At 45.8% G+C, this 18,633-nt stretch overlaps 1 protein-coding gene across 2 annotated transcripts in view; it reads right to left on the bottom strand.

Annotated features, from left to right (window-relative positions):
- Nucleotides 1-18,633, bottom strand: part of acvr2ba (activin A receptor type 2Ba) — a 161,719-nt gene that overhangs the window by 29,047 nt on the left and 114,039 nt on the right. For both annotated transcript variants that reach the window (XM_072254123.1, XM_072254124.1), the window contains exons 5-6: nt 11,508-11,651; nt 881-1,024 (exon numbers count right to left, since the gene is read on the bottom strand). In XM_072254123.1, coding sequence (XP_072110224.1) covers nt 881-1,024; nt 11,508-11,651 — 288 coding nt within the window. The remainder of the gene's footprint in view (nt 1-880; nt 1,025-11,507; nt 11,652-18,633) is intronic.

Below are 18,633 nucleotides of genomic sequence, written 5' to 3'. Positions count from 1 at the left end.
TTATTTATTTTCCTATTGTAAGGTACAGTAACTTATGTATTGTACTGAACTGCTGCCACAACACAAAAACTTTCATAATGTGTCAGTGATAATAAATCTAAATCTGATTCTAAAGGTCAGCCCTCTGCACAGGAGGTTTAAGGTGAGAGGTGGGTGGCTTACAGGGGATTTGAAAGCACATTTCTTTCCACAAAGTACTTTATGTTAATAACTACCATGACTGAATTGGAATTTGTAGCTTCAGGTCATTTGTACTAACAGTGAGTTTCCAGCCCAGGAAGCCACCGCCGACTAGGAATATCAACCTGCTGAAATTTCTCTCCCACGTAAAACAAGAGCAAAAGGACAATGCAGAGGAGATTTCACAGGATGCTGCCTGGATTAGAGAACATAACTTATGCAGAAAGGCTGGATGAGCTGGGGTTTTTCTCTTTGGAGCAACGGAGGATGTGAAGTGACTCGATAGAGGTATACAGAATGATGAGAGGCATCGACAGTGTGGTCAGTCAGAGACTTTTTTCCCCAAGTGGCCAATAAAAGAGGACATTCTTTTAGGATGATTTGGGGAAAGAATAGGGGAGATTTCAAAGGTAGGTAGGTTATTTATTTATTTTTTCTCTCCCTCCCCACCTTTTACACAGACAGTGGTGAGGTGCATCGAACCAACTGTTAGGGGTGGCGGTAGAGTCAGCTACATTAAAGACACTTAAGAGACTCTGAGATAGGAACAAGGATGATAAAAAAAAAAACGTGGGAAGGAGAGGTTAGATTGATCTTGGAGTAGGTTAAAGGGTCAGTACAACATTGTGGGCCAAAGGGCCTGTACTCTTCTGTGGTGCATCAGGTACCCAGTACCAAAGGCACGACTGCCGGGCCCTACCCGTTCATGGAAGGAGGAGATGAGCCAGAGCTCGGTCTCGAGGTTCGAGCCTCGCTTTTCAGATCCGATGTAGCGCAACACGTTCTCGTGCTTCATGCCGGGCGTGGTGTAGATATCCCGTTCGTTCTGCCAGGATAGCTTGTCCTGTAAGTAAGAAGAAAGCACCAAGTGTCAAGAGCGCGAAATACCGTGAAATCCGGTGTACCATCCACCACTTCTACATGGCAGCGAACCCTCCCGACAGCCAATCGGTCAGCAAATTCTTCTGGCCTCACCTTCAGTACTTGCCCTGCCCTACCCCAGAGCTCAAGATGTGGGTTTCCCACTCCTGCCCCAGGCTGTGAGAGTGACACCAAATCTCTTGATGTTCTACTATTTAGAGTCAGAGAGCCTAGGAGTATTACAGCACAGGAACAGACCCTGGTCTAGTCAATGCTGAACTGTTAACACTGCCTAATCCCTTTGACCTGCCCCCAGACCATAGCCCTCCACACCTCTCCAAACTAAATGTCACAACAAACCCACATCCACCATTTCTGCTGACAGCTCGCTCCACTCACCACCCTCTGAGTGAAGGTAGCCTCCATCAGATTCCTCTTAAATATTTCACTTTTCACTCTTAACCCCATGACCTCTAGTTCTAGTCCCACCCAACCTCAGTGGAAAATGTGTGCTTGCATCAACCCTATCTATACCCCTCATTATTTTGTACACCTTTATCAAATCTCCCCTCGGTCTCTAAGGCTGCAGAGGATAAAGTCCTAACCTTTACAATCTTCTATTTACTTCTGTTCCTGGGGATGTAGGGCCAAGGAAGGCTTTCTTGCTAGATTGTCGTTTTGTTGAACGATCCACAATATCATGGAGTCTGAAGTACTGAGCAGCACCATACCCAGAATCCCTGGTTGCTCTAACCTGCCAAACCTCAGGTACTTAATGTCCTCTGAACATAGCTAGGCTCTCGTGTTTCCATAAAGTCAAAATCTGATCAGGCAAGATAACACAAGATAAGAATTCCACATCCTGTGTCATTTTGGGCTGAATTTGGCAAATTGGCTTTATTAATGATTTAATTTTAATTAATTTAGAGTACAGAGTAGAACAGGCCCTTCCAGCCCAATGAGCCGCACCGCCTAGCAACCCCTCGATTCACGGCAACCCTAGCCGAGTCACAGGACGACTTACAATGACTAGTTAACCTACTAACCAGTACTTCTTTGGACTGTGGGAGGAAACTGGAGCACCCGGAGGAAACCTATGTATCAACGAGGAGGACGTACAAACTCCTTACAGTCGGTGCTGGAACTGAACTCTGAACTCCGATACCCAGAGCTATAATAGTGTCGCACTAACAGCTACACTAGAATCGTCACATGTACCACAAATGAACAACTGGTGTTCTGCAGGCCACTCAGGCCGATCATTTCATCGAGGGAGTACAGGGAAGAACAATAACAGAGCGCAGAATGAAAAGTGTTGCAGATGAACTCAGCAGGTCAGGCAGCGTCCATGGGGAGAAATAAACGTTGACCTTGGAAATCTTGAGTAAACACTTGGACAAAGACTGTTCATCACGACCAAGGCAGTGAAAAGTGTAAACGGAGTCTACTTATTGTGCGGGTTATTGAACAAGCTTTAAAAGTCTTAACAAGCTGCTTCATCGCCTGGGTAACATATAAACCTAGCACATCGGATTACAGACCTCAGCTACCAAAACAAAGTCACACTCCAACTCAAGTTTTGTCTGGGCAACAACATTCTGCGTGAGGTTAAAACTAATTAAATCTCGCAGGAAAAATTACACATTAGGGAGTAGACCATCAGAACTGAGAGTGGTGTGTTTTACATCGGAGAGAGCAGGGGAATGGGATGGAGACACATTAACTGGGAACATTATAGAATACAGAATATTACAGCACAGAACAGGCCCTTCAGCCCACACTGAAGTTTTAACCTACTCTTAAGGCTGATGTAACCTTTCAAACTACATAGCCCTCCATCTTTCTATCATCCATGTGCCTAAGATTTCCTTAAATGTCCCTAATGTATCTGCCTCTACCCCCTACCCCTGACAGGGCGCTCCACACACTAACCACTCTCTGACACCACCCTCCCACACTTTTCTCCCATCACATTAAAATTAAGCCCCTCATATTAGCCATTTCCACTCTGGGCTAAAGACTGGCTCTCCACTCTATCAATGTCTCTTGTCATCTGGTACAACTCTATGAAGTCAACTCTCATCCTCCTTGAGAGAAAGCCCTAGCTCGCTCCGCCCATCTCCAATCCCGACAGCATCCCGGTAAATCTCCTCTGCACCCTCTCCTAAAGCTTCCATATCCACAGTAAATTTGGTGCCAACTCACCTTATTCTCACTCACTAGTACGCGACGATAATATAGTCAGAGAAAAATACAGCAAAGAAGCAGGCCCTTCGGCCCATCAAGTCAGTGTAGACACATACAAACTGCCTACTCCCATCGACCTACACCAGGACCATCGCCCTCCGTACTCCTACCATTCATGTACCTATCCAAACTTCTCTTAAATGTTGAAACCCAGCTCACATGCACTTGTGCTGGCAGCTCATTCCACTCTCACGACCCTCTGAGCGAAGAAGTTTCCCCTCATGTTCCCCTTAAACTTCTCACCTTTCACCCTTAACCCAAGACCTCTAGTTGTAGTCCCACCCAAGTCAGTGGAAAAAGCCTGTTTAAAATTACCCTATCTATACCCCTCATAATTTTGTATACCTCTGTCAAATCTCCCCTCAATCTTCTGTGTTCCAAGGAATAAAGTCCTTGGAGGACTTATTCAGGTCCTAATCAGGTCTATTCAGGTCCTCCAGAACCAGCAACATCCTTGTAAATTTTCTCTGTACTCTTTCACTCTTATTCACATCTTTCCTATAGGCAGGTGACCAAAACTACACACAATACTCCAAATTAGGCCTCAACAACTTCTTATAAAACTGCAACATAACATCCCATCTATAAACATTTTATTTGTAAGGAACAGAAGAACAAGTTTGAAGTTCCTGTTGCAGGTTGACGATCCGGCTGAGGCACAGGAGCGACGCCCATTATGTCTGGGCAGGCTCCAAGGGGACAGCATGAACATCGATTTCTCCAGCATCCAGAAACCTCTACCCTTCCCTCTCCACTTAAGGATCGAGGAGTAATTTTATTCGCCATATCGACAATCTGGCCACCTAGTTTAATTCTTCTGCCCATTCCCGTAGGTTGGTCCACGGCCTCCTCGGCTGCCTCTCAGGTCGGAGGAGCAACACCTTGTATTCCATCTGGGTGGCATGAACATTGATTTCTTCAACTTCTAGGAATTTCTCCCCCATACTCTGCTTTCCAGTCCTCAGTCTGATTCCGATTCCCCTCTTACCCCTTCCCTTTTCCTAACCTGCCCATCAACTCCCTCTGGTGCCCCTCCTCCTTCCTCTCTGATCAGATTCTACCTTCTTCAGCCCTTTACCTTGTCCACCTGTCCCCTCCCAGCTTCTTACTTCATCCCCACCCCACACACCTTCCTTCCCCCTCACCTGGTCTCGCCTATCACCTGCCAGCTTTACTCCTTCCTCTCCCTTCACCTGGATGTTGCCTCCTTCCTTTCCAGTCCTGATGAAGGGTCTTGACCCAAAACGCTGACTGCTCCCTCCCCTCCCTAGCTGCTGCCTGGCCTGCTAAATTCCTCCAGCATTTTCTGTGTTGCTCAAGATTTCCAGCGCCTTCTGAATCTCGTTATCTGAAGTTGTTTGGTTTGGCTTGGCATTATTTCTGAGCCATGCCAGGCAGAAGATGCTGTACTTTGAGTTTATATTAGACATGGCTGGAGGCCAAGGCAGCCAAATCAGAAAGGGAGTGAGGTAGGGATTTACAGAGACGGATTGCTGGGAAAGGTAGTGTCAACCCTGGTTACACTCTGCAAAGTGGGCACCCAATGTGCATTTGAAAACAGTCGCCTAGTCACACAGGGAAGAAGCAGGACCTTTGGTCCATCTCATCCATACTAACCAAGATGTCTACCCATACTCCTCTAAGCTCTTCCAATCCATGTATGTGTCATGCTGACTACAGCCTATCTAATCATGTGCCTCCAAATACCCAGAGACCTCTTCCTGAATAATTGACCCCAACATCTCCCCAACCACTGAGGTCAGACTAATTGGCCTATAGCTTCCTTTCTTCTGCCCCTCTCCCTTCTTGAAAAGTGAAGTAACATTTGCAGTTTTCCTGTCTTTCGGAACCATTCCAGAAACTAGTGATTCTCAAAAGATCATTACCAATGCCTCCACAATCTTTTCAGCCACCCCTTTCAGAACTCTGGGGTGTACACCAACTGGTCCAGGCGATTTGTCCAAGTTTTGACTTTTCTGTTTCCCAAGAAACCACTCTCTAGTTTTGGTAACTTCACACACTTCATGCCCCCCCGACACCTGGAACTTCCACCATACTGCTAGTGTCTTCCACAGTGAAGACTGATGTAAAATTCTTATTCAGTTCAACCGCCATTTCCTTGTCTTCCATTACTACCTCTCCAGCATCATTTTCCAGCGGTCCGATATTTGCTCTCTCCTCTCTTTTACACTTCATGTGTCTGAAGAAACTTGGTATCCTCTTTAATATTTGCATTCCATCTTTACCTTTAATGATTTTTTTTTAGTTGCCTTCTGTTAGTTTTTAAAAGATTCCTAATCCTCTAATTTCCCACGAACATTTGCTCTAATATAAGCCCTCTCTTTGGCTTTTATGTTGGCTTTGACCTCTCGTTAGCCATGGTTGTGTCATTTTTCCTTTAGAATACCCCTTCCTCTTTGGGATGTATATATCCTGTGCCTTCCGAATTGTTTGCATGAATTCCAGCCATTGTTGCTCTGCCATCATCCCTGCCGGCATTCTTTTCCAATCAATTCTGGCCAACTCCTCTTTCATGCGTCTGTAATTCCCTTTACTCCACTGTAATACTGATACATCTGACTTTAACTTCTCCTTCTCAAATTTCAGGGTGGATGTGATCATATTATGATCACTTGCTCCTAAGGTTTCTTTTTCCTTAAGCTCTCTATTAATTCTGCTTCATTATACAACACCCAATCCAGAATAGCTGATCCGCTAGTGGGCTCAACCATGAGCTGTTCTAAGAAGCCATCTCATAGGCATTCTAGAAATTCTCCCTCTTGGAATCCGACACCAACCTGATTCTCCCAATTACCTGCATATTGAAATCCCCTATGAGTATTGTAACATTGTCCTTTTGGTTTGCATTTTCTATTTCCCATTATAATTTGTAGGCCACATTCTTACTACTGTTCGGGGGTCTGTTTACAACCCCCAACAGGGTCTTTTTACCCCTGCAGTTCCTTAGCTCTATCCACATTGATTCAACATCTTCTGACCCTATGTCATCTGCTTCTAATGATTTGATTTCATTTTTTACCAACAGAGCAATGCCACCCCCTCTGCCTTCCTGCCTATCCTTTCGATACAATGCGTATCCTTGGACATTAAGCTCCCGGCCATAATCTTTCAGCCATGATTCAGTGATGATCATACAACATCATACCTGCCAATTTGCAACTGTGCTGCAAGTTCATCTACCTTATTCTGTATACGGCACACATTCAAGTACAACACCTTCAGTCCTGTATTCACCCCTTTCAATTTTGTCTGCCTTTTACATTGCAACTCATCCTGTTGACTGCAATTTCACCCTAACAACAGCCTCTCCACACTACACATTGCCCCTGTGTGTAAACCAGCCTGAAAGATACCCAGCTCAGGACTCCAGTCGCACCATGCTCAACCTTTTGATTCCTGACTTTGTCTGAGGTCTTACTAATATCTGCCTCCACAACTTCTCTTATATATTCCTTAACTAACTGTTCTGGCACTCTGGTTCCCATCCCCCTGCAACCCTAATTTCAACCCCACCGTGCAGCGTTAGCAAACCTTCACAATAGGACATTAGTCCCCTTTCAGTTCAGATGCAAACTGTCCCTTCTGTATAGGTCCCACCTTCCCTGGAAGAGAGTCCAATGATCCAAAAATCTTACGCCCTCCCTCCTACACCAACTCCTTAGCCATGATTAAAATGCATAATCTTCCTAGTACTGGTTTCACTAGCACGTGGCATGGGTAGCAATCCTGAGATCACAACCCTGGAGGTCCTGTCCTTTAACTTAGCATCCAACTCCCTGAACTCCCTATGCAGAACCTCGCCATTCTTCCTAGCCATGTCATTGGTACCGACATGGACCACAACTTCCGGCTGTTCAACCTCCCACTTAAGAATGCTAAGGACTTGATTCGAGATAACCTGGACCCTAGCACCTGGGAGGCAACATATGAGCCAGAAATCTCCTTCTCACCCACAGAACCTCCTGTCCATTCCTTAACTAATGAATCCCCTATGACAACAGTGTGCCTCTTCTCCCCCCTTCCCGTCAGAATCACAGAGGCGGACTCAGTGCCAGAGACCCCACACTGTGACTTTCCTCTGTTAGGTCATCCCCTCCCCGACCTGACAGCACCCAAAGTGATATACTGCTGTGAGGGGAATGTCCACAGGGACTCTGTACTGGCTCCTTCACCCCTTTCCCCTCCCTGACTACGAGAGAGGAAACTGGGTGACAATGTATAGGACAGACAAGAGATTCTGCAGATGCTTGAAGCTCAGAGCAACACAAACATTTTGTGTGTGTTACTCTGGAATTCCAGCATCTGCAGAATCTCCTGTCTATCCTTTACCCAATATCCTGACTGATGAAGGCCAGCATGCCAAAGTAGATGATAAGAAGAACTTGTAGAGCCATGGGAAAGATTGGGGGGGAGGGGGGGGTGGTGGGAAGACTCTACCAGCATGGACATGATGGCCAGAATGGCTTCCTCCCATGCCATGGTCAGGCTGATTCCATGCAGGCCGCTATGTATGGGCGATGGTGGCTTTGCTTTGGAGACAGTCAAATGCCTGCAAGCTGCTCTGGGACAGACTCGGGTTACAGGAGGCACAGATGAAACCGTGCAATCTCCCTGCTCTGTGACGAAGCAGACACAGCAGGGACAAGACCTCATTTGCATTAATTATACAGCAGTGCTGCTGTCGGCTTCAGGGCTGGATGAGGCAGACTATTCCGTCCTCCAGGGCCCAGGGGCCCACTACAGAGCACCGTGGGACGAGAAATAAATGGATGTAAGTATACACACAGGCACCACGTACAGCGAGGTACTTGTCTGCCTGCAGGCCGTGAGCCGTCCCAACCGCGTGTGCACACGCACGCACTCTCAGACGCACGCACTCTCAGACGCACCCATGCCCACATTCCCAGTTAATGGTGGGCAATGCCAACGCTGCAAGCAAAACTTATTTCTGCAAACCTACCGAGGGCACCGAGTTTCTCCCGGGTCCCCGTCGCAAACTAAAACCCCTGCTGAGGATGGGGAGAGCAGAACAGGAAAATAAGATTAACCTGACGGCACCTGCTGGGGTGGAGCTGATTGTTGCCTTAGGAAGCCAACCTTGGGTGTGACATTTCCTGATTTACTTCTTGTAAAAATTGTGTATAATTTATGATCTGTTATGAATTCTCCTCATCTGCTTGTGGGCTGCTCAGCACAACCCCTTATTCATTGCGCGTGACGCTGCTGCAAGTCGAGCCTGCTCTGTCATCCAATACCTTCCTGGCCATGGACTCTGCCCCACCCACCTCCATTTTCCCCACAATCCTCCATTCCCCTGTTATGCAAAAATCTGTCTAACTAGGTCTTAAGTGTGTTTAATGAGGTAGCCCCTTCTGCTTCCTTGGGCAGAGAATTCCACAGGTTCTCTATTTTTCTGGGAAAAGCAGCTTCTTCTCAACTCTGCCCTAAATCTAGTCTCCTGAGTCTTAAAGCTATGACCCACAGCTCTACTCTCAGTCACCAGTGGAAGCAACTTTCCTGCCTCTATCTTAACCTAGACCATTCACTATTTTATATGTTTCCAGAATAGGAAGGACTTGGAGTCATTTCAGTTCCGATCCTCATTCCAATTCCAACATGTTGGTCCACGGTCTCCTCGAAGAGGTCTCTCGCAGGATGGAGAAGCAACAATCGTATATTATATCCAAGTGTTCTCCAACCTGGTGGCATGACCATTGATTACCTCCAACTTGTGGTAGCCTTTTCGCCTCCCCTTCCCCATTTCCCCACTCCACAACCCCCTTACCTCCTCTCCTCACCTGCCTATCACGTCCCCCTGGTGCCCCTCCTCCTTCCCTTTCTCCCATAGTCCACTCTCCTCTCCAATCAGATTCCTTCAGCTCTTTACATTTTCCACCTCATCACCTCCCAGCTCCTTACTTCATCCCTCCCCCAGCCACCTGGCTTCACCAGCCATTTTCTAGCTTGTCCTCCTTCAGCCATCCTCTTCTTCTGGGACCCTCTCCCCACCCCGCCCCTTCCTTTCCGGTACCGAAGAAGGGCCTCAGCCTGAAGAATCAACTATTTATTCATTCCAATGGATGCTGCCTGACCTGCCGAGTTCCTCCTGCACCGTGCGTGTTGCTCCAGGTTTAGAAGGGTATGAGCCAAATGAGATAGGCTTACGTGGGAATCAGGGTCAGCAGCCTCCTCTTGCTCAAGGAGTTTGTTTTGATCCGTTAGAGGAATCACTCGTGATCTAAACTCTCACATCCTGATTGATGTGAAGCAAATCACAGGACTGGAGTGAAGGAGGCAACAAGAGTCCCGACATTTTGCGTCTCGCCCTGCAGTGGGAGCACTGGATGGACCGGGCTATTTGCGCACCCCCCCCCCCACAGAAGCCCCAGGCTCCTTCTGTACCGCTGCGAGCAGTGAGCTGTACTCCTCATCATGCACCGTGTCGTATGACGCGGGCGGTCATGGTCCCGGCGGTATTTTCTACAGGAGTGGTTTGCCATTGCCTTTGTTTGGGCAGTGTCTTTACAAGACAGGGGAACCCAACCATTCTCAACACTCTTCAGAGATTGTCTGCCTGGTGTCTGCGGTCACATAACCAGGACTTGTGATGTGCACCAGCTGCTCACACGACCATCCACCACGTGCGCCCATGGCTTCACGTCACCCTGATCAGGAGCGGGATGTGGGGAGGGGGGGGCTAAGCAGGTGCTACGCCTTGCCCAAGGGTGACCTGCAGACTGGCGGACTAGCGGAGGGAAGGAGCACCTCACACCTCCTTTGGTAGAGACGCATCTCCACCCTGACACCCAATGTCGCGCTGAACTACACTCAGAATAGGCGGACAATATCTTTATCCCAGGGCTGAAATATCCGATACCAGCAGGCCTGCATTTAAGGTGAGGAGAGATAATTTCCAGATGCGAGAAACATTTTTTCTTCTTCTTCTGACTTACGCTGCCCCTCAGAGGGGTGGTGGTGGAGGCAGATACATTAGGGACTTTTAAGAGGTGTTTAGATAGGCACATGAATGTGAGGGAAATGGAGGGATGTGGACATTGTGTAGGCAGAAGGGATTAGTTTAGCTGGCTATTTGATTACTCATTTAATTGGTTTGGTACAACACTGTGGGTCGAAGGACCTGTTCCTGTGCTGTACTGTTCCTTGTTCTATGTCAATACATTTACCGACGACAACTCGAGTCTTAAATAGCCTCTGACAACCGTCTTTACGCCTGGCTAAGCCCAGCAGAACCATTTCTACTGACAGGAGACGGGGCGAAGGCAGGTTACCAGCCCCTTAAAACCAGTCGCTTCAGACTGATGGGGCCCATCAACCGTGGTTGGCAGATCACCTCGGGGAAGGAAAACTGATCTCAAACCTCCGCTGCCTTGCGGCTATATCCGCTCATGGGGAAGGCTTCAGGAGCAAACCCTGAGGGATAAGCCTGGAGCTGGAGTCCCTAAGGCAGTCCCATGTTGAGTTCAACGCTGACTGGCAACTCTTGTGACACAGCTGGTGCCAAACTGTATCAGTTCCTTTGGGTTCATCAGATGCAGGGAGAGGGGGAGCTTGCTACATGGACAGCAGCTTGCTCTCCACATAGCACTGCCCTGGCTTGTGTATCTAGGACGCAACATCCCTGACCAGAAGGCCTTCTACCGACAAGGGGAGAAACCAAATCCAAACAAGCCCTTCATTAATATTAACAAGGTATGAAGACTGACACTGGCGGAGGGGGGCAACACACTGCTTCACGATGCCTCACCCCTCAGAGGACCCAAAGTAATTTCCATTCTAATTAGAGAATGCAGTGTCATCAAAACACCAGGGGAGGGAGATGAAGTCAGCAGACACTGATTCATGACCAGTTTCACTGTTGTTTGTTTTTGAAGTTTGCAAGCTTCAGTGTGCCGGGAATCCACACACACACACACTCACTCAATGCAGGAGGAACTCAGCAGGTCAGGCAGTATTTATGGAGAGGAATAAACAGGCGACATTTTAGGTCTTGGATGCTGCCTGACCTGCTGAGTTGCCGTAGTAACCTGCGCACTGCTCCAAGTAAAAGAATAACTCAGGACTCTCCAGTCGCTGGTGCAAAGTTGCCGTCCGCTGCCACCTGGTCATCATAAGGTTTTCCTGAGATTCCCGGAGTAGCATTTTATTCAGGGCTTTGTCAGGCTCAACACGGCTCTCACCTGGATGGGGAAGATCTTTACAGCCACATAGTCGTTCATTAGCCGAGCCTTCCAAACGCAGCCAAAGCGACCCCTAGCTTTGATCTCGAGTAGCTGCAGAGGCTTTAGGCCCACCAGTGGGGAAGGCGACGGCAGACTTGGGTCCTGGGAGGGAAAGAGATGAATGAGCGGTTGGTTAAACACTCAGGACAGTTTGAGTTTCAACACGTTGGATCAAGGCACATTACTGGGGGAAGAGAAGCTTCAGGCAGTGAGGTCGGGTGGAGAGGTGACTGAGAGAATGGGAGAATGAGTGAGGAAGACGGGGAAGAAAGAGAAAGGATGAAGAGAAAGGGGAAATAGATGATAAAGAGGGTGAGCACACACGGGAGAGTGAATGGATTTTGGTTCTTGGGGCAATGGGAATGATGGGAGCGGCACACAAACACAAGGCCCTTTGGCCCACAATGTTATGCTGACCTAAAGAAATTAGTAATCAAATACAGAACTAAACCAATGCCTTCTATCTATAAAATGCCTATATTAGACCATAAGGTTATAAGCATTGTTGACAACTTGACAATCAGTGACACACACAAAATGCTAGAGGAACTCAACAGGCCAGGCAGCATGTATGGAAAAGAACATCTGCAGATTTTTTTTTTTTTGAGTTCCTCCAGCGTTTTGTGTGTCCCTTGCTTGGATTTCCAGCATCTGCAGATTTTCTCTCGTTAGTGACAATCAGCGAGCTGGATAACCAGAGAAATAAGAGGATTTTAAACTAAGTAATGGGAGCAGAGTTTTAAAGTAGTAACAATGTGGAACCAAAGAGTAGTGGGATGAAGTGAGAGAGATGAGTGCTAATATGGGAACGGATAACTGGTCACAGGAAGAGGTAGAAAGCACAAATCAAGGAATAAACCAGAATAAGCAGAGGGGTTACAAAAATTGGTAAAGGACAGAACGAAGGATTTTGTATCGAAATAGACAAAACTGATGAGGTCTGTGTGTGGATAAATAATGAATATGATCCAATGGCATAACAGGGACAGGGTCGGGGGTGCAAAGTCAGGGGAGAGCGGGCAGGAACAGGGACAAAAGTAGTAAATAAAATTTTAAAAACAATAATCGGGGACTTGTACGGAATCAAATGGGTGGAAGTATTATGGATGATAGACTGGAGGACGAGCAGAGAGCAGGCTGTTCTAGATTGGGGGGGGGGGGGTGAATAAGATAAGGATTCAATAATGACCTCACTACACAGACACTCCCAGGCAGCTTGGTACCACATCACTTGCAGCCTGAGCAAAGGAAACCAGGTTCAGGCCTGATATGTATAATTTGAGGCATAACTTAATCATGATGCATTGGTAGCACTTAAGAGGAGTGTTCAAAAAAAATACTGAAAAGATGCACTTTGATGAGGAAGAAAAATTCCGGGGAGGGGGGAACGACCCACAATCTGTGGGGGACCTGAGGCACTAAAGGTAGTGTCAAATATAAAAATATAAGTGCTTTCAGAACTTCTTCCCCTCCGCCAACTGATTTCTGAATGGACAATGAACCTCTGTACTCTACCTCACCAATTTCACTCTCCCTTTGCACTACTTGTTTAATTACATTTATTCTGCTTTCTTTTACAATGTATTGCATTGTACCGCTGTTGTAACAACACATTTCACAACATGTACCAGTGATATTAAACTGACTCTGAAAAGTGAACAAATATATAGACGTACATACTATATATACGCATACACCTACACACACAGTACCTTGAAAAAGTATTCAGACTCCACAACTATTTTCATATTTTACTGTCTCATTTTCTAAATTTAAAATGTATTGAAGTAGGATTTTTGAGCTAACTACAAAACATTGTGTATCATGTCAAATCAAAACTTCAAAAACATACCAACAATTCACTAACAATTAAAAATCAAATTTGTTTGGCTGAAAAAGTATTCATCCGTTCCGTAAGTTCTACGCCAGCCTTCCTCTGCTACAATAACCTTACCAACTCACCCACTTTGTTGATGCAGAAAATTGGAGGATCACCTTTTTTCAATGAATTCGTAGGGATAAGTCCCCTCCCCTCTCTCTGTAAATCATCAGTACCGTAGATTTTCAACAGACCCAACCAAAATGAAGACAAAGAAAATATCAGGGAAATGATAATAGAGAAGCACAAGTCTGGGGGAGGGTACAAGACCATCTCAAAGGCACTGAACATACCTCAAAGAGTGCAATCCATCATGAAAAAGTAAAAAAAAATATGAAACCTCAGCCACATTGATTAGGTCAGGCTACCTCTCTAAACTTAGAAGAATGATACTTGTAAGAGGTCAACAATCACTCAGAGAGCTGCAGAAGTCAATGGCTGCAACTGCAGATGAAGTTCATGGCTGCACAAGGCTTACACTAAAAGGGTATTATGAGAAGGAAGCAGCCCTGGCTAAAGAAAAAAAATACCCTTGCCTGTAAAAAATTTGGAAACCATCACGCAGAAGATGCTGTAAAGATGTGGAAAGTCTGGTGGTCGGATGAGACTAAAATGGAACTTTTTGGCCTCAACACTAAGCAGTGCATGTAGCATAAATCCAATGCTGCGCGTCAGCCAGGTAAAACCATCCCTACTGTAAAGTATGGTGGAGGTATCACCATACTATAGGGACACTTTTCAGCAGAAGGGACTGGAAATCTGGTTAGAACTGATGGAAGACCGAACACTGCTAAGTACACAGATCCTGGATAAAAACCTGCTAGCCTCTGCCAGAGAGCTGAAACTGGGGAGGAAGTTTGTCTTTCAGCAGGACAACAACCCAAAACACCTTGCATGGCCCAGTCAGTCCTGACCTTAACCTAATCTAACATCTCTGGCAAGACCTCAAGACTGCTGTCCACCACCACTCCCCAACTAACCTGGCACAGCTCGAGCAATTTTGCACGGGGGGGGGGGGGAATGGGCAAATCTTGCTCCATCACGTTATGCAAAGCTAATAGAGACTTATCTAAAAAGACTACTCTCTATACTCGCTGCAAGAAGTGGTTCAACTAAATACTGAGCAAAGGGGATGAATACTTTCGAACTGCTGACATCTCAGTCTTTGAATTTTTAGTTTCTCATGCTTTATAATTTTCCCTGTTTTTTGGGTTCTACTGTGAAAAAGGAGTATGTGACTCACAAATTAAAACACTAACAATCGCTCTACAGCATTATAAAATCATGTATTAGTTACTAATAGTTATTGATGGAGGAATTCATCAATGAACAAAATCAACGCAGACATCTAGTGTAGATAATGGACTGCCTTCATGCAATGCCATCGATGATAGCATCCTCCAAGTCTTCACATTCATTGTAACATTCAAGATGATTGTCGATATCTTCAAATTCTTCGTAGTTCCTAACTTGATGAAGTAGTGAAATCATTCCATTTTCACTCCCTGCAGTTTCTGGCACCTCCAAGCCTGAATGCTTGAAAACGCAGTGAGCAAAATAGTTCAGAAATCTCTTCCTGCTTATTTCTTGCCAACTATCACTGACAAAAATCAATGACATTTGAACCCAAACACACATAACTGACACTACTTAAAAACTGATTTTTCTCAGTATGGTGTAATGTCCAATGGCTATGCAAAGGCATGTGACCAGCACTAGTTAGAACCTGTTTGGCAAGTCTCCTGCTCCAAATAAACGGCAAATTAAAATAAATAAGTAAATAAATAAATAAATATACATACATACACACACACATGACTGAAATGCAAAGATGGGTCATCGGGTCATCAAAAGCACAAACATGGTAAAAAAAAATTCTGTAGGTATTTAAATAACAAAACAAACAGTCTTGGTCTTATAGAAAGAAGGGAACGTCAACTCAGACCACAGGCCTGCGTCGGGCATTTTCAAGCCTTACAAGGTGCAGATTGGAAGTCTGTGTGGGGCGCCACTCCTCGCACAGACTAGAGCAATGTGTGGTTAAGTGCCTTGCTCAAGGACACAAACATGCTGCCACAGACGAGGCTCAAACTAGCGACCTTCAGATCACTAGATGAACACCTTAACCACTTTGCCAGGGGGGACTCTAATAGTAAAAAATAATGGAAAACACAGACCCAGACGAAGTAAACATCTATATTAGTTAGACCCATTGCATCAGTTTTCACTGATGGAGACATATCTCAGAGTTGGCTACAAATATACAATTGGAAGGGAGAGAGAAAATTACAATCAGTTTTGGACTTTGAGCTGACAAGCTGACACTGGGCCCTGATGGACTTCATCCAACGGTCTTCAAGCTGCTAATGAGAATGTTAATCCTTTGGTTTTCAATCTTCCAAAATTCCCCAGGTTTGGAGAAAATAAAAAATGTGGGGAAAATGAAGTGTTCAAAGTTTATTATCAAATACATAGATGTCACTATGTACAGGTTTCCTCCGCCATCCGAAGATACAGTGTTCCTATGAAATGGTACGTAAGCCGGAATGTTGTAAAGTAAAGAAGCAATTACCATTTATTTATATGGGAAAATTTTGTGAACGTTCGCAGACCCAAAAATAACCTACCAAATCATGCCAAATAACACATAAAACCTAAAATAACAGTAAGATACAGTAAAAGCAGGAATGATATGATAAATACACAGCCTATATAAAGTAGAAATACTTTTCCACAATCATTACTGAACTCTTCTCCGTAGCGAAAATCTCTCGCAAGCGCCGTCGGCAGAAAATCTTACCCAAGCGCTGTTGGCAAAAACACGGCGCAAGTGCTCTCCAGTAACCTTTAAACTGTGAAGCTGCCAAATCATACCAAATAACACGTAAAAATACACAGCCAATATAAAGTAGAAATAATGTATGTACAGTGTAGTATCACTTACTGGAATCGGGAAAACAGCGAGCTCACTGATGATGGTGTGTTAGACTGAGTCGTCGCAGGTTGGGGTGGTGCAGTGGCCCCCACCCTCCGGGCCGCTGAGCGATACATTGCCACGAAGAACGCAGGGGTCCAGCGGTAGCCGGGGGGTACACAGCACATCTTTAAGAAAAAAGCCGAAACAAACATGCTAATTAATTAGGTGCCGCCCGTAATTGTCGGCCCAGATCAGTGCCGATTTCCGATTGCGTCGTCTCTGATCTGGGCCGACAATGACGTGTCGGCGGCACCTAATTAATTAGCATGCTTACTTCGGCTTTTTTCTTAAAGATGTGCCGTGTGCCTCCCAGCTACCTTTGCATTCTCCACGAATCGGTGTCTGTCTGTGGCCTGGGGGTTGGGGTGGTGGGACACTGGGGTGTCATCTCGTCGCCTGTTTCCATTAGAGCATCTTCTATCTCTGCCCACCTCGATGTCGAAGGTCAAGGTTCGTCATCTGCTGTGGCTGATGTGGAAGGCTTGCTTGACTGCTGAGCCTCGCGCATTTTTCTATCACACAGTTCTTTAATAAGGACTCAAACCATCCTGCAAATATCCCCTAAACCGACGTACCCTTTCAAAATTAAAGTCGTACTTTATCATTACTCATTCAGTTTCAATTGTTATCCTTTTTTCTTCCAATTGCATCAGCTCTTCATCTATCAGTTCTTGGTCATGGGATGCCAAAACCTCTCCAACATCATCTTCGTCAACTTCTGCAAGCCAAACTCACGTTGTCCTTACTTCGTTCACCATGATCAAAGCGCTTAATTATGTCTAGTTTTACCGTAAGTGTAACACCCTTACAAGCTCTTTCAGGCTTTTCCGATACCATAGAACTCATCTTGCAAACGGCTGCTCACAGGCTCCTGTTTAAGCAAAGCAGTTCCGAATCTGGGGGAGAGTGGCTGCTCGGGGCACGCTGCCTTTTATCGCGCGCTGATTTTTTTCGTAACAGTGAAAACACCTTCTGAAAGCGAAAATAGGGTACTAATGTAGGTCTTTCATAACAGTGAGGTTTCGTAAAGCGAACGTTCGAAAAGCGGGGGACACCTGTATTACCCTGAGACTCATTTTCCTGCAGGCATTCACAGTAGAACAAAGGAATACAATAGAATCAGTGAAAAATTACACAAAGAGTGACAAGCAACCAGTGTGCCAAAAACAGGTAACTGTGCAAATATAAAACAGAGATAAATAAATAATACTGAGAACACGAGTTGTAGAGTCACTGGTTGTGAAATCAGTTCAGTGTTGAGGTGAGAGACATTATCCACTCTGGTTCAGAAGCCTGATGTTTGTAGGGTAATAACTGTTTCTGCATCTGGTGGTGTGGGTCCTAAGGCTCCTCTGATAGCAGTGGCAAGAAGGCAGCATGGCCTGGACGGTGGGGAGTCCTTGATGATGTATGCTGCTTGCTTGTAGATTTACTCAAGGGTGCGGAGGGCTTGGCCTGTGATGGACTGGGCTGTATCCACCACATTTTGTCAGCTGAGGCACAGAAAGCAGGAAACTGCAGATTGGTTAGCTTAATGTTACTCATAGGGAAAAAGCTAGAAGCTTTTTATTAAAAGCATTAAAAAAACGCACTCTTGGGAAAAAAAAATTGAGTCAATCAGGCAAAGTCAACATGAGAGAAATCATCGCAACACACATCAAAGTTGCTGGTGAACGCAGCAGGCCAAGCAGCATCTGTAGGAAGAGGTGCAGTCGACGATGTTTGATCAGTTCATTGTGGAGTTCCTGGAAGATGGAATATCTGCTTTGAATGAAGGAGAACTGGCCAATGATGGATAATCCAGAAGGCCACTCATCATTAGTCACTGATCCAGCTTTTCAGGAAGAAGACTGAAAGCACATTGCGTGGGATGCACGGTAACAGAGCGGCTCAGGCGGCAGATCGGCTGGCTAACAGAAGACAGGAGAGTGTGTGCATAAACAAGTTGAGAGAAGAGCGAGAGAGATTGGCTGCTTGAGTGGTAGCACAACCACCACCCCAGACACAACATCAACAAGACCAAGGAATTGATTATAGAGTCATAGCACACTACAGCACAAAAATGGGCCTTTCAGCCCATCTAGTCCATGTCAAACCATTTAAACTGCTTAGTCCCATCGATCTGCACCAGGACATAGCCCGCCATTCCCCTCCCATCTATGTACTTATCCCAACTTCCCTTTTAATGTTGAAACTGGAATTGCATCCACCATGTGCTTGCAGTTCAT

The sequence above is a fragment of the Mobula birostris genome, chromosome 3 (genome assembly GCF_030028105.1).
Source record: "Mobula birostris isolate sMobBir1 chromosome 3, sMobBir1.hap1, whole genome shotgun sequence".
Classification (NCBI taxonomy): Eukaryota; Metazoa; Chordata; class Chondrichthyes; order Myliobatiformes; family Myliobatidae; genus Mobula; species Mobula birostris.
This window is presented reverse-complemented; position numbering and strand designations above follow the sequence as displayed.